We start from the raw sequence: 14,329 nt of genomic DNA, 5'->3' as shown, positions 1-14,329 counted from the left end.
ATTCAAACTTAGCCCGTCCTCTAAACACCATCTTAAATATTGCCTACTTTTAAAACATTTTCAGGTTCCCTCAGTCAAAATACGTTTCAATAACAGACACTATTAATTAACTTACAAAACATCCATTCTGCCTTCTTGCTTCCTAAGGTTCTCAATTTTGTTCAGACAGCCACCCTCCTCTAAGCAGCAATGAGCTTTAGAGGGGCAGGTACCATCCCTGGCCCCAGAGAAGAATCATAGAGTCTTAACAAATGGTGGTTGTCCCAACACTTGTACTGGTTATTGGTTTAAAGCATATCACGGGAGGTAATTCTAGCTGATGAGATGTTAGATGAAATCTGCTAGGGTAGAGGAAAGCGTATGTAGAGGATTTTTTCCTTAATTAAAATAATATAGAAAAGGTTCTATTTTTTTCTGTCTCTGAATGTTATATAATGAGGGTATGACCCTTGGAGCTCCCGCCCACCATCTTTTGATTATGAGAGAAACTGGACCAAGATGCTGTGGATGCACAATGTAAAGACAGTATAAGAACCTGGCAACTTGGCATCTTGAAGCCACTGAACTACTCATCACCCTAACTTCTCATTTCCTACTGTGAAAAATCCATCACCCAACAAGGTAAAATCCACAGTGCCTGACATCCAAATAAAGATTACTAGGCACACAAAGAAGCAGGAAAACACAATCCAAAATCTGAAATCTTCAAAACTGAAAATCCAAAATCTTCAAAACTGACCCCAAACTAACAGAGATGTTAAAATTACCAGATAAGGACATTGAAAGAGCTCTTGTAAGTGTACTGAATATGTTCAAAAGGCTAAATAGAGACATGGAAGATAAAAAAAGGCCCAAGTCAAACTTCATAAAATAAAACCACCTAAGATGAAATTACCTTGGATATGATTAACCTCAGATTGGAAATTGCAGAAGAAAAGATCAGTGAACAACTCAACAACGATTTAGAAAAACAAACAATTCAATTTAAGAATGGGCAGAGGAGCTAAATAAACACTTTTCCAGAGAAGACAAACAGATGGCCAATAGGCACATGAAAAGACTTCGACATCACTAATTATTAGGCAAATCCAAATCAAAATGACAATAGATATCTATCACCTCATGTCTGTTAGAATGGCTATTATCAGAAAGATAAGAAATAACAAGTGTTGGCAAGGATGTGGCAAAAAGGGGACCCTCACACACTGCTGGCAGGAATGTAAGCTGGTGTGGTCACTATGGAAAACAGTATGGACATTCCGCAGAAAATTAAAAATAGACCTAACGTATGATCCAGCTATTCTACTTATCAATATAAAAACACAAATTCAAAAATATATATGCATCCATATGTTTATTGCAGCATTATTTACAATAGAAAGATATGGAAACAACCTAATAAGTGCCCATAGGTGGATGAGTGGCTAAAGAAGATATGGTATATATCTACAATAGAATACTACTCGGTCATTTATTTAAAAAAAAAAAAAAAAAAGATGAAATCTCGTCATTTGTGATGTGGATGGACCTTGCAGGTATTATGCTAAGTTAAGTAAGTCGAACAGAGAGAGACAAATACAGTATGATATCACTTACATATGGAATCTAAAAATAAATAAATAAAAATAAAGTAAATGATCAAATCAAACCAGATCAAAGCACAAAGATACAGAGAACAGAGTAATGGTTACTAGACTGGAAGGGAGTTTGTGGAGGGCAAAATGGGTAAAGGTGGTCAGCTGTATGGTGACAAATTGAAACTAAACTTTTGGTGGTGAGCACACCGAAGTGTATACAGAAGTCAAAATATATTGTTGTAGGGACTCTCCTGGTGGCACAGTGGTTAAGAATCCACCTGCCAATGCAGGGGACATGGGTTCGAGCCCTGGTCTGGGAAGATCCCACATGCTGCGGAGCAACTAAGCCCGTGCACCACAACTACTGAGCCTGCGCTCTAGAGCCCGTGAGCCACAACTACTGAAGCCCATGCACCTAGAGCCTGTGCTCTGCAACAAGAAAAGCCACCACAGTGAGAAGCCTGCACACCGCAACGAAGAGTAGCCCCTGCTCACCGCAACTAGAGAAAGCCCGCGTGCAGCAACGAAGACCCAACACAGCCAAAAATAAATAAATAAATTTATTTAAAAAAAAAAAAAAGTATCTGTTTACTCAAAAATAACAATACCCTATGGAGTTTATAACATGTGGAAGTCAAATACACATGACAGCAATAGCACAAAGTCCAGGAGGGGGAAATGGAAGGAAATGGAAGTACACTTTTATTATACAGACAACTACATAATATCACTTCAGGGTAGACTGTGGTAAGTGAAAGATGCACACTATAAACCCTAAAGCAACCAATAAAATAACAAAACAAGGGTTATAGGCATACCTTGCAGATACCATATATTCAATTCCAGACCACCAAAATAGAGCAAGTTACGCAATTTTTTTTTTGTTTCCCAGAGCATATAAAAGTTATGTTTACACAATACTGCAGTCTATTAAGTGGGCAATAGCATTCTGTCTAAAAAACAACGTACATACCTTAATTTTAAAATGCTTTATTGGGCTTCCCTGGTGGCGCAGTGGTTGAGAGTCCGCCTGCCGATGCAAAAAGCTTTATTTCTGGGCTTCCCTGGTGGCGCAGTGCTTAAGAATCTGCCTGCCAATGGGTTTGAGCCCCGGTCCGGGAAGATCCCACACGCCGTGGAGCAACTAAGCCCGTGCGCCACAACTACTGAGCCTGTGCTCTAGAGCCTGCGTGCCACAACTGCTGAGCCCGGAAGCCACAACTACTGAAGCCCGCGAGCGAGCCACAACTACTGAAGCCCGTGCGCCTAGAGCCTGTGCTCTGCAACAAGAGAAGCCACCACAATGAGAAGCCCACGCACTGCAAGGAAGAGCAGCCCCCGCTCGCCGCAACTAGAGAAAGCCCGCGTGCAGCAATGAAGACCCAATGCAGACATAAATAAAATAAATTAAATTAATTAATTAAAATGCTTTATTGCTAAAAACTGCTAACCATCATCTGTGCCTAAAGCAAGTCACAATCTTTTTGCTGGTGGCTGCTGTGTGATGGGGTGGCAGTTGCCAAAGGCGGGGTGGTGTGGCAAGCTTTTAACACAAGACAGCAGTGAAGTATGGAAAGTCAACTGACTCTTCCTCCCACAAACAATTTCTCAACATGCAACGCTGTTTGAAAGCATTTTACCCACAGTAGAACTTCGTTCCAAATTGGAGTCAATCCTCTCAAATCCTGCCACTGCTTTATCAACGAAAGTAATACTCATGTAATATTCTAAATCCTTTGTTGTCATTTCAATAATCTTCACAGCATCTTCACCAGGAACAGATTCACTCTCAAGAAACCACTTTCTCTGCCCATCAATAAGAAGCAACTCCTTACCTGCTCAAGTTTTATCACGAGATTGCAGCATTTCAGTCCATGTCTTCAGGCTCTACTTCTGATTCTAGTTCTCCTGCCGTTTCCACCACATCTGCAGTTACTTCCCCCACTGAAGTCCTAAACCCCTCAAGGTCACCCATGAGGGCTGGAATCAACTTCTTCCAAACTCCTGTTAATGCTGAGATGTTGACCTCTTCCCGCGAACCATGAATAGTCTTAATGGCATCTAGAGTGGTGAGTCCTTTCCAGAAGGTCTTCAAGTGACTTTGCCCAGATCCATCAGAGGAATCACTATCTCTGACAGCCACAGCCTTACAAAATGTATTTTCTTAAATAATAAGACTTGAATGTCAGAATTACTCTTTGATCCATGAGCTGCAGAATGGATGTGTTCACAGGCATGAAAACAACATAAATCTCATTGTACGTCTCCATCAGAGTTCTTGGGTGACCAGGTGCACTGTCAATGAGCAGTAGTATTTTGAAAGGAATCTTTTTCTCTGAGCAGTAGGTGTCAACCTACTGCTTAAGTGGGCTTAAAATATTTAGTAAACCATGTTGCAAACAGATGTACTGTCATCCAGGCTTTGTTCTCCCACTTACAGAGCACACGCAGAGTAGATCTGGCATAATTCTTAAGGGCTCTAGTATTTTTTGGAATGGTATATGAGCATTGGCTTCAGCTTAAAGTCACCAGTTGCATTAGCCCCTAACAAGAGAGTCAGCCTGTCCTTTGAAGATTTGAAGTCAGATACTGACTTCTCCTCTCTAGCTATTAAAGTCCTTGATGGTGTCTTCTTCCAATAGAAGGTTGTTTTGTCTACATTGAAAATCTGCTGTTTGCTGTAGCCACCTTCATTATAATTATCTTACCTAGATCTTCTGGATGACCTATAGCTTCTACATCAGCACTTGCACTTTTATGTTACAGAGGTGGCTTCTTTCCTCAAACCTCATGACCCAACCTCTGCTAGCTCCAAGGTGTTTTTCTGCAGCTTCACCACCTCTCTTAGCCTTTACAGATTTCAAGAGAATTAGGGCCTTGCTCTGGATTAGGCTTTGGCTTCAGGGCATGTTGTGGCTGGTTTGACCTTCTGTACAGAACACTAAAACTTTCTCCATAACTGCAATAAGGCTGTGTTGCTTTCTTGTCGTTTGTGTCTTCACTGGAGGAGCACTTTTAATTTCTTTTAGGAACATTCCTTTGCATTCACAGCTTGGCTAAACCATGTGACACAAGAGGCCTAGTTTTCAGCCTATCTCAGCCTTCCACACGCCTTGCTCACTCAGCTTCATCATTTCTAGCTCTTGATTTAAAGTAAGAGACATTGAGGGTCTTCCTTTCACTTGAACACTTAAGGACCACTGTAGGGTTATTAATTGGCCTAATTTCAATACTGTTGTGTCTCAGGGAATAGGGAGGCCTGAGGAGAGGAAGAAAGACAGGGGAACAGCCAGTGGGTGGGGAAGTCAGAACACACAGAACATTTATGGATTCAGTTCACTGTCTTACATGGGCATAGTCTGTAGCACCCCAAAACAATTACAACAGCATCATCAAAGGTTACCAATCACAGATCACCATAACAAATATAATAATACTGAAAAACTCTGAAATACCGTGAGAATTACCAAAATGTGACACAGGGTCATGAAGTGAGCAAATGCTGTTGGGAAAAAATGATAGTGACAGACTTACTTGATGCAGAGTTGCCACAAACCTTCAATTTGTAAAACACCAGAATATCTGCAAAGTGCAATAAAGGCACAATAAAATAAGGTATGCCTGTATAGGGAATAATCCAGCAAAGGAGATAAAATGGAATCATAAAAAACTTCAATCCAAAAGAATGCAGGAAAAAGGAAACAAAGTAACAGAGAGACACAAATGGGGGTGGAGGGGCTTAATCACATTAAGTGTATGTAGCCTAAGTACTACAAATAAAAAAGCAGAGACTGCCAGGTTAGATTTTTTAAAAACCTGCTGCCTGGGGCTTCCCTGGTGGCGCAGTGGCTGGGAGTCCGCCTGCCGATGCAGGGGACGCGGGTTCGTGCCCCGGTCCGGGAAGATCCCACGTGCCGCGGAGCGGCCGGGCCCGTGAGCCACGGCCGCTGAGCCTGCGCGTCCGGAGCCTGTGCTCCGCAACGCGAGAGGCCACAACAGCGAGAGGCCCGTGTAACGCGCACACACACACACACAAAAAACAAAAAAACCCTGCTGCCCGTAAGAAACACACATTAAGTATAAAAATATAATAGGGTAAAATAAAAGGATGGAATGATATACCATATTTACACTAGTCAAAAGAAAGTTAGAATGGATATATTAATATCAGACAAAGTAGATTTCAGAGTCAAATACAGGATTTTTCTGTTACAGTCAAAAGTGTCCTTATCAGAAGGATAAGCTGGGACAAAGTGAGAGAGTGGCATGGACATATATACACCACCAAACGTAAAACAGATAGCTAGTGGGAAGCAGCCGCACAGCACAGGGAGATCAGTTCGGTGCTTTGTGACCACCTAGGGGGGTGGGACAGGGAGGGTGGGAGGGAGGGAGGGAGACGCAAGAGGGAAGAGATGTGGGAACATATGTATATGTATAACTGATTCACGTTGTTGTAAAGCAGAAACTAACACACCATTGTAAAGCAATTATAGTCCAATAAAGATGTTAAAAAAAAGTGTCCTTATCAATACCTCTCCTCTGATCAAAGTTAAAAGTCATTTTATATCACCACTAGAGCACCTATCACAGCCTCCCTGTGATGTGGAATAATTCATTGTTGTAAACTAACAAGCAAATACTATAGTTATACAGACAGAAATATATTGAAACTGAGACACAATCCAATCTTATTTCTGTGCAAAAGAAGGGTTAAAACAGCATTCCTGATACTACTATCCTTAGAAAGGCCTGCTGACATAGGTGGCATCTAGGAAGCTGGCCTTTGGAGGGCTCCCAGGGTTGCCTACGTGATAAGGGCAGTTTACTGTGCCTCGATTCCCTGTGCAAACAATATGGCTTTCCTCCTGGTACATGCTGGGCAGAGGGTGCCTACAGGACTAGCCCCAGTGAAGACGTTGAGCTTCTCCGGGCAGAAGCACCATGCACGTGCTGCCCTATCTGCACTGCTGGAGGAAGAGGGAGCTCTGCGTGCCCCTCCCGGGGGGACGCGCCTCAGGAAGCCTGCACGTGGGGTCTTCCAGACTCTATCAAGGTCTTTCTCCATTAAGATCCTTTCATTATGCATCTTTAGTACATCAAGGCAATAAGTCTTAGCCATAATTACAACTCTGTGCTGAGTCCCATGAGTCCTAGTCAGTCTCCAAGGTAGAGGTATCTTGTGGACCCCTGAGCACAAACAGAGAATTCAGATATGTGAACATCTCCTTCCTCCGAAAGAACTACGGGGCAAAATGAAGAACACATAACATTGATAATTTTTTAGTTTACCTTGCAAAGCACTAGGATTATATAAAAAATAACAGTATTAGACAACATTATTCACAAAGTAGGTACTTGGAGATCATCTTACATAAAGATACACACCATATTTAAAATGATCTTACATAAACCTACTTTCAGTTTATAGGGGAGGGGTATGGACAGAGACTTTTACTGTACATTGTTATTAATTTTTTTAAAACAAAAATTACATTTACATTACACTGCTTGTCTACATTCTTAATGCGTACTTCCACCTTATATAGAAAAGCTATTTTTGTCCTCTTTTTCAGTCTACAACAAGAACCCCAAATATTTGAAACTTACAACTCTTCTTGCAGAACTTAGTTGGTTTTTACACAAAGACAACTGGCACAAAATCAGTAGAAGACAATGGAATTGCAATATGGGATTGTGAGGGCTTCCCTGGTGGCGCAGTGGTTAAGAATCCGCCTGCCAATGCAGGCGACGCGGGTTCGAGCCCCGGTCCGGGAAGATCCCACGTGCCGTGGAGCAACTAAGCCCGTGCGTCACAGCTACTCAGCCTGCCCTCTAGAGCCCGCGAGCCTCAGCTACTGAGCCCACGCACGTAGAGCCCACGCTCCACAACAAGAGAAGCCAAGCCACCGCAACGAAGAGTAGCCCCTGCTCGCCACGACTAGAGAAAAACCTGCGCGCAGCACGGAGACCCAATGCAGCCAAAAAATTTTTTTAAAAAAAGAAGAAAAAATATGGGGCTGTGGCAGATGATGAGGGTGAAGAAAGCATGAGAAATTATCAATCTAAGTGGAGAGATGTTATAAGTAATGTTTTAATGTTTTATTTGTAGAAGGGCTGAACGTTTGATCCAGAACTAGTTAAATAACGGAAATATGTGTTGGAGGTTTATGCGGTATTTCTTTGCGGGGCAATGAGCAAAGTGCCGGAAAGAGGGGCATTAGGTAAATAAATGATCAAACATCTGTAGAATTCAGGATTAAAGTATCCCCTTGGTAATATTCAAATTATCCAGATTTCCAAGATGTTGGTAGCACCCCCAGGGCTCCAAAGAGGAAATTAAAAGAGAAACACCATTACCCTTCCTGAAATACAGGTCATGGTTTAGCATATTCTTCCATCTAGCAAAAGATAAATAAAGTTCCCTGTGGAAAAACTGAAAAACAATCTGTGGGAAATTCCAGAAAAACGGAACTGCTTGATAATGCATGCCGTTTAACAATGGAGGAACTATACGAAATGTATTAGTTTTAAAAGAAAGAGATACTATTTCCTGATCGCAGGGGCATATGCGTCAACCTCGGCGCCACCGGAGCTGGGCCGCTCCGGCCAGTGCAAGTGGTTGGCAGCGCCACTAGGTGCCAGTGGCGCGCTCCCCTGCCTTGGACCACAGCACTCAGTACCGCCCTTCACTGGCAAACTCCACTCACGCATACATTTATCCCATAAGTGACTCCCTTGTGTTCAGGTACTTTGTCAGGCACTAGAGAGAAAATGACAAACCAACACATACAGCATTCATGCCCTCGCGATGCCTACAGCCCTAGTTGGGGGACCAAAGGTAATTAAACACTCACAGAAACAACATAAATTTACAAATGGTGCTAAGTGACACAAAGGAGAGATACATATTCCAATGACGATGTATATTAAGGACACATGCTCAAATATTTCTTATTTAAAGATGTAGACGATCCAAAAATGTAGAGTACTGCAACCCCCCCATCTGAGCTTTGTATCTTGTTCTTTTCCATCACTGAAAGATTGAAAGGTCCAATGCTAACTTCAGTTTATTTCAGTATCTGTCAAAGGCTTTTAAAAAAATGATTCTCACAAAAATAGGGAGATCTAAACAAAAGTACATATTTCTACAACCATTTTTCAATCCCAACCGAAATTATCAAAAATTAGCCAGTAGATGTTCACTTTCCGAAGTAAAAAAATATTAATTTTTAACAAAGGGGTTTAAAACATCCATAAACTCTTTAGAATATTTTAATCAGGAAATTCTGTGTCCAGGATTTTTGGGGAACCAACGTGAGAATATTTTTGTTGTTTGTTTGATTACAAACTTTCAATGTTTCTGGCAATCAACTACCAATAGAAATAGTTCCAAACATCTGTTTTCAAAATGCTCAACCCTCAGCACGTTTCTGTGAAAAGTCATTACATTCTTATTGTTGAAACACCACCTTTATCTTGAAGAGGCAGATGAAGTGTTTATTTTCTTTGATAACAGAGGTAGATATAATACATTCAGCCACATGTCATCCTAATAACGGTCGACAAATTTTTAACATCTGTTTTTTGGTAAAATAAAAGCCTGTTCTAAGTTCAACAGCACTTTTACACACTTTGCCCCTGGGGAACCTTTTAAGACATCAAAGATTTTTCATTTTCACACCACCCCACCCCATCTCTTACGTAGGACCGTAAAGATTTACTCTATTTTAGAGGGGTTCTTTTACTTATATAAAACTAACCACACTGGTGACCTCCTTTAACACTTTGGCACTTACTTGTGACTTCTTTCTTGTAACTATGAATGATTCCATGAATGATCTTTAGGGCTATTCATTTAGGCTACAAGTATTTATTGAGGAATGACCAAAACAGAAAAAGATCCTTTTCAGAAGGGCACTATTATCTAGTGAGGAGAGACAGACAAGATTATTAAGTAACTATACACTGTGTTAGATGCTGGTAAGTACGAAGGAGAGAACAATCCAGCGGGGGTAGGATGGGAGAAGGAGACTCCTGAAATTTTCAATAGGGAGCCCAGCAAAGCCCTCACAGATTAGGTAACTTCAATAAATACCTAAAGGAAATGAGGGAGGAAGCCATGCATGTAGGGAACAGGGACTGCAAAGGCCTAGAGGTGGACGGTTTTGAGGAAGACCAAAGAGATCACTGAGGCTGAAGGAAGCGAGGGAGGGGAAGGGTTACAGGGAGCGACATCTTAGAGCACTAGTGGGAGTGGTGAAGATCCTGGAGGCCTTGCCAGTCAGGAAGGACTGGCTTTTTTCCTCTTAGTGAAACGGGAAGTCACTGAAGAGTGTTAGGCAGAGAAGTGATGTGACTTGACCTATACGCTACTTATCTATTTTATCAATTTATTTATCAGTGTGGCTCATTCTAAGGATGAAAACCCAAGACTATCATTATTTTCTGTTATTGCTCAAATTGGTCCAGCTCTTAGGAGCTTCTTCAGGTTGGCTCCTGTGCTTTCAACAAGTCCCCATCTCTCTGAACACTTCCTTGCTTTCTGGCACCTCATCTTGTATCTTCCCTGCACCATGAGCCACTTTTCAAGGAGCTCTGGTCCTTTTTATTGGAGAACACTGGTTAGAAACCAAGATCTGGGCACTAGATGTGCTCACTGCTACTGGAAGTCACTACTTCTAGGCCTTCACAGGGGACAGAGCTAGGAGACAAATGCAGCATGCTAACACATGCATACACACATACCTATATTTCTGTATCTGTCCATATAAATATTAAAAACCTTAAGTTTATATTGATACCTCCATTCTAACACCACAAAAATCATTTTAGAATTTTACTCACTCAATTACAGCAGGTACGTGCATGTATAGGCAGGGGTATTTTTGTCTTTAGCTTTACGGGTAGCCAGTCAAGACACTATTTTTCAGTTGCTTAGTTTCTTCCCTACCCGTCACTGTGAATTTTGCTATCCCGTTTTAGGTTCCCCCGTAGGCCAGATGGCTGTAGTTGCTTATTCAGGGGTAGGTGAAACATTCTTAATGGTTCTACGAGTCCGAGCTATACAAAAAGATATATCTGAGAAGTGTCGCGCCACATCCCTGCTACACGGATCCCACTCCTGTCTTCATTGCACCTGTTTCCCACCCACCTTTTAGAGACAGGTAACCCATCTCTCTACTTTCTGGTTTATTCTTCCTGTGTCTCTTTTCCACAAACGTGCGTACGCACGTGTACTCTCTTACATCTCATCCCTTTCTACATAAAGTGTTGCACGCCGTACGTGGTCTTTTGCACTTCTTTATTCCACTTAAAAGTATATATTGGAAACGACTTTGCATTAGTTCATAAAAATATTCCTCCTAGTATTTTTACAGCGGCACAGTATTCCACTGTATGAACCATACCACGGTCTAGTCAACCATTCTGTCATGTGTGGTCAGGGGTCGTTTCCAATATTTTGCAAATTGAACAATGCTGTTAATGTTTTTGTATTATCGGAGGCATATTTTCAGGACAGAATCTCAGAAAGGTCAAAAGATAAGTGCATGTATAGTCTATCAGGCATTTTGCCAAATTTCTCTCCAGAAGACATGCACCAATTTGCATTCCCACCAGTGAGGCATAAGAGTGCCTATTTCCCCACAGCCTTATCAAAAATGGGTTGTTACAGTTCATTTTAGCCTTTGTTCATTGCCTTTCCTATAATGCTTTTCACTGTCACAAAATATTCCAAAACTACTTCTAAAGTAGTTCATGGAAGAAACAGTTCTCACTGATCTATCACAGTCATGATCTGGCCATCTAAGTATGTTCAGACTGTGGAAATTATTTATCACGCATTATACTGTTCAAAATTTCGTAATGTAAGCCTTTCAATGGAATGTCACATTTCCAAAACAAACACTCTTAACTTGACTAATCCTGAGGTGATGGTTACTCATCCATATAAAGTAGGTAATTTTGATCATCTGAGTAAAGCAAATGTTATAATAACTGAATAATTAAATCTAAGCCCTTGTCTCAACAATACTTTTGAAATGTTTACCTATATTAAATCTATTAAAGCCCATATAATTTCTACGGTAAAAAATTCCACTTCTAATAGTCCTTTGGAAGGCCTGTTTCACTTCTCCCAAATATACCGTCAAAAACCAAAGGGAATTTGTAAGCAGCAAAGCAATTTCTCTTCATAGGGTTTGTTGCCTTTATAGATGGAAGGTAAACGTTGCATTTATTTCTCAATTCAAAATCACACGAAAATCGCAGTGAAAGCTTTGAAAGATGGCAGACTGTGTATATGCTATTACTTTGGGATAGTGCCAAGAAGACAAACCGAACTGCCAACTTTACTGAAAAGAAATATTTTAATCAATTTTTAAAATAGCAAACAGAGCTAGCTCACACTGTGGACTAAAGATGTCAAATCCTGTCTCTCTTATTTTAAATCTTCGTCAAAGAGCTTTTTGTCTTAAAGAGTAAGATGCGTGATTATAGTCAGTAATACCCATTTCTAAGAATTTTAATTTCTGATTTAAATGTAAAATATTTATTTTAAAGATCTGCATTTATTGCACAACTTAACATACTATATTCTAGTGGTCTGCAAAAACTACTCTTGGATATAAATTACTAGTTTCCTATTTTAAGGGTTTTTACATTATAGTAATCATTTAATAAATCTTGGAAGTGAATCTTTATGTTGACACAGTAAATGTTATAAAGCTGTTGTTTAAATATGTGTTTCTTCCACTTACTTCTGTGCTCCCTGAGACAACAGCTCTGTCCACGTTCACTAACAACGGTTCTTCCATCTGGCACACCCTCAGTGACCATTCCACACAACGGTGATGAGCCCAACACGTGCCTAAAATGGTTAAAGTGAAAAGAAGCAACTGAATAAACATTAAACGTATTAACGCTAATAAGTAAAGATGAAAATCCCCCAAATCAACTCAAATGTGTGAATACACAATGGCATCCGATATTTGTGATACCACTGAAGCAGCCCTCCTCGAAATGTATCATCTAGGAACTTGTTATAAATGCAAGTATCAGACCACAACCAAGACCTACTGAATCAAAAACTCTTGCCATGGTGCCCAGAAATCAATGTGTCAACAAGCCCTCCAAGTGATTCTGATGCACACTGAATTAGTGATTATTTCTTCAACAGAGAAATGAGTTTCTAGTCATTTTATTTAACCGTTACTGTATTTTATTTGGTGTATTTACATAAAACATAAAGGAAAAGTACTTAATACTTTGTTTCTGACAAAGAAGCTACATAGACACCTCTATTCCACTGCACCCCACACCAAGAGCCCACATCAATCATCAGTGACAGCTCAGTCTTTAAACCCTCTCTCACCGAGCACTTTAACAATTACACGCAGTTCTTCACTCAAAACCCCAACAGCACCAAATCATGGGTATGCATTACTATATTGCGTTACGGGACATTCACAGGGCTTAGATCTATTACCCTTCACCCCTACTTCAAGTAGACCCAGACTGCCATGTTCCCCAGGTTTTCATAGATCCCTTTAAAATTTCTCTCTCCACAACTGTCAGATCTCCATGGCACTGCTGCCTACACACATGTAAATGCAAATATTTATAAAAGCATCCAGCCCAATGATGGCCCTGTGCAGATGCTAAATAAGTTAGGTAAACATAATTAGACAATTTATTTTACCTAAGCAGGTATACTTAACAATGATGTTTTTTACAATGTGATAATTATTTCTAGATGAACGGTATTTACTATTAAGTTGATAATTTGCTAAAGTGAAAATGCTTACAGAATCAAAAGGTAGTTATTATTGAAGACTGGCTCATACCTGTAGGGTCAAATAAGGCTTGGACATCAATGGCATCTGGAAGGCCAACCAGACTGAGTTCATCCCATAATTTACCAGCCTGATCATCTGAAGCAGTCTGCGTGCTTACACTTACACAAGATACTATATTCTGCTGAGGAGACCGTTCCCTGGAAAATAAAATAAAACAAAATAGATGTGAAAGTGATAACAAGTAGAAAATTGTTTCCTTTTATAACAACTTAAATATAATGTATTGCCAAATCAATTTTACTTAGGCATAAACTATCATAAAACAACTTTTAGAATATGTTATTATTCATAGTATAGATATAAAACTGGATAGCTATATCATGTAAGCAACTAAAAAAAAAAAAAATCTCCAAATCCATAAGGAAGTGTTACAAATTACAGTTGCAGACTTATTTTGCCATTTTAAATATATATTTTTTAACTGACACTCTAATAGTCTAGTCAGGAACCATATTTTATCACATAAAATGAATATTCCCTTTGGCCTTACTTAAATGCTTAAAAAGCAACTTGATCAAATCAGATATTTCCAATTTGCTTTATGATCAGTGAGGACTACCACAACAGAGCTGGCAGTTAATTTTACGGACAGCAAGGGTACTTCCCAGGGGAAATGAAAACCCACGAGAAGTGTGAAGAGGGAGGCGGTGGGAGTGAAATGTGAGCCCTGGAGCTTTCTTACGGTCCCCTCAGCAATCTCGACAGCTGGCCTGTGGCATGATGCTGCAAGTATCCTCTGCTAAGACTTTACCTCACAAACCAGAAGTAAAAAGCAAAAACAAAATAGCTACTAGTGACCTGGGAATAAGGGAAGAAGTGTAACAGCAAAAAGTACAGTATAAAAATGAACACTGAGTAAGTGTTCACTGAATAACATGTGGGAGATTTCAAACT

General features: G+C 40.3%; 1 protein-coding gene across 29 annotated transcripts in view; it reads right to left on the bottom strand.

Annotated features, from left to right (window-relative positions):
* The window catches only part of KMT2C (lysine methyltransferase 2C), a 298,083-nt gene that overhangs the window by 164,612 nt on the left and 119,142 nt on the right, over positions 1–14,329 (bottom strand). For 28 of the 29 annotated variants that reach the window (XR_003679677.2, XM_028489535.2, XM_028489534.2 and 25 more), the window contains 2 exons: positions 13,424–13,572; positions 12,338–12,447 (listed from right to left, as the gene is read on the bottom strand). Coding sequence is in view for 28 of the 29 variants with exons in the window: in XM_028489535.2 (XP_028345336.1) it covers positions 12,338–12,447; positions 13,424–13,572 (259 nt within the window). In the remaining variant the exon portion in view is untranslated. Of the gene's footprint in view, positions 1–10,424; positions 10,473–12,337; positions 12,448–13,423; positions 13,573–14,329 lie in introns of those variants that run through there. The other variant, XM_028489555.2, reaches the window with a different exon arrangement.

Source organism: Physeter macrocephalus, chromosome 5, assembly GCF_002837175.3.
Source record: "Physeter macrocephalus isolate SW-GA chromosome 5, ASM283717v5, whole genome shotgun sequence".
NCBI classification, from domain to species: domain Eukaryota; kingdom Metazoa; phylum Chordata; class Mammalia; order Artiodactyla; family Physeteridae; genus Physeter; species Physeter macrocephalus.
Note: the sequence above shows the minus strand (reverse complement) of the source record. Positions and strands in the feature narration are given on the sequence as shown.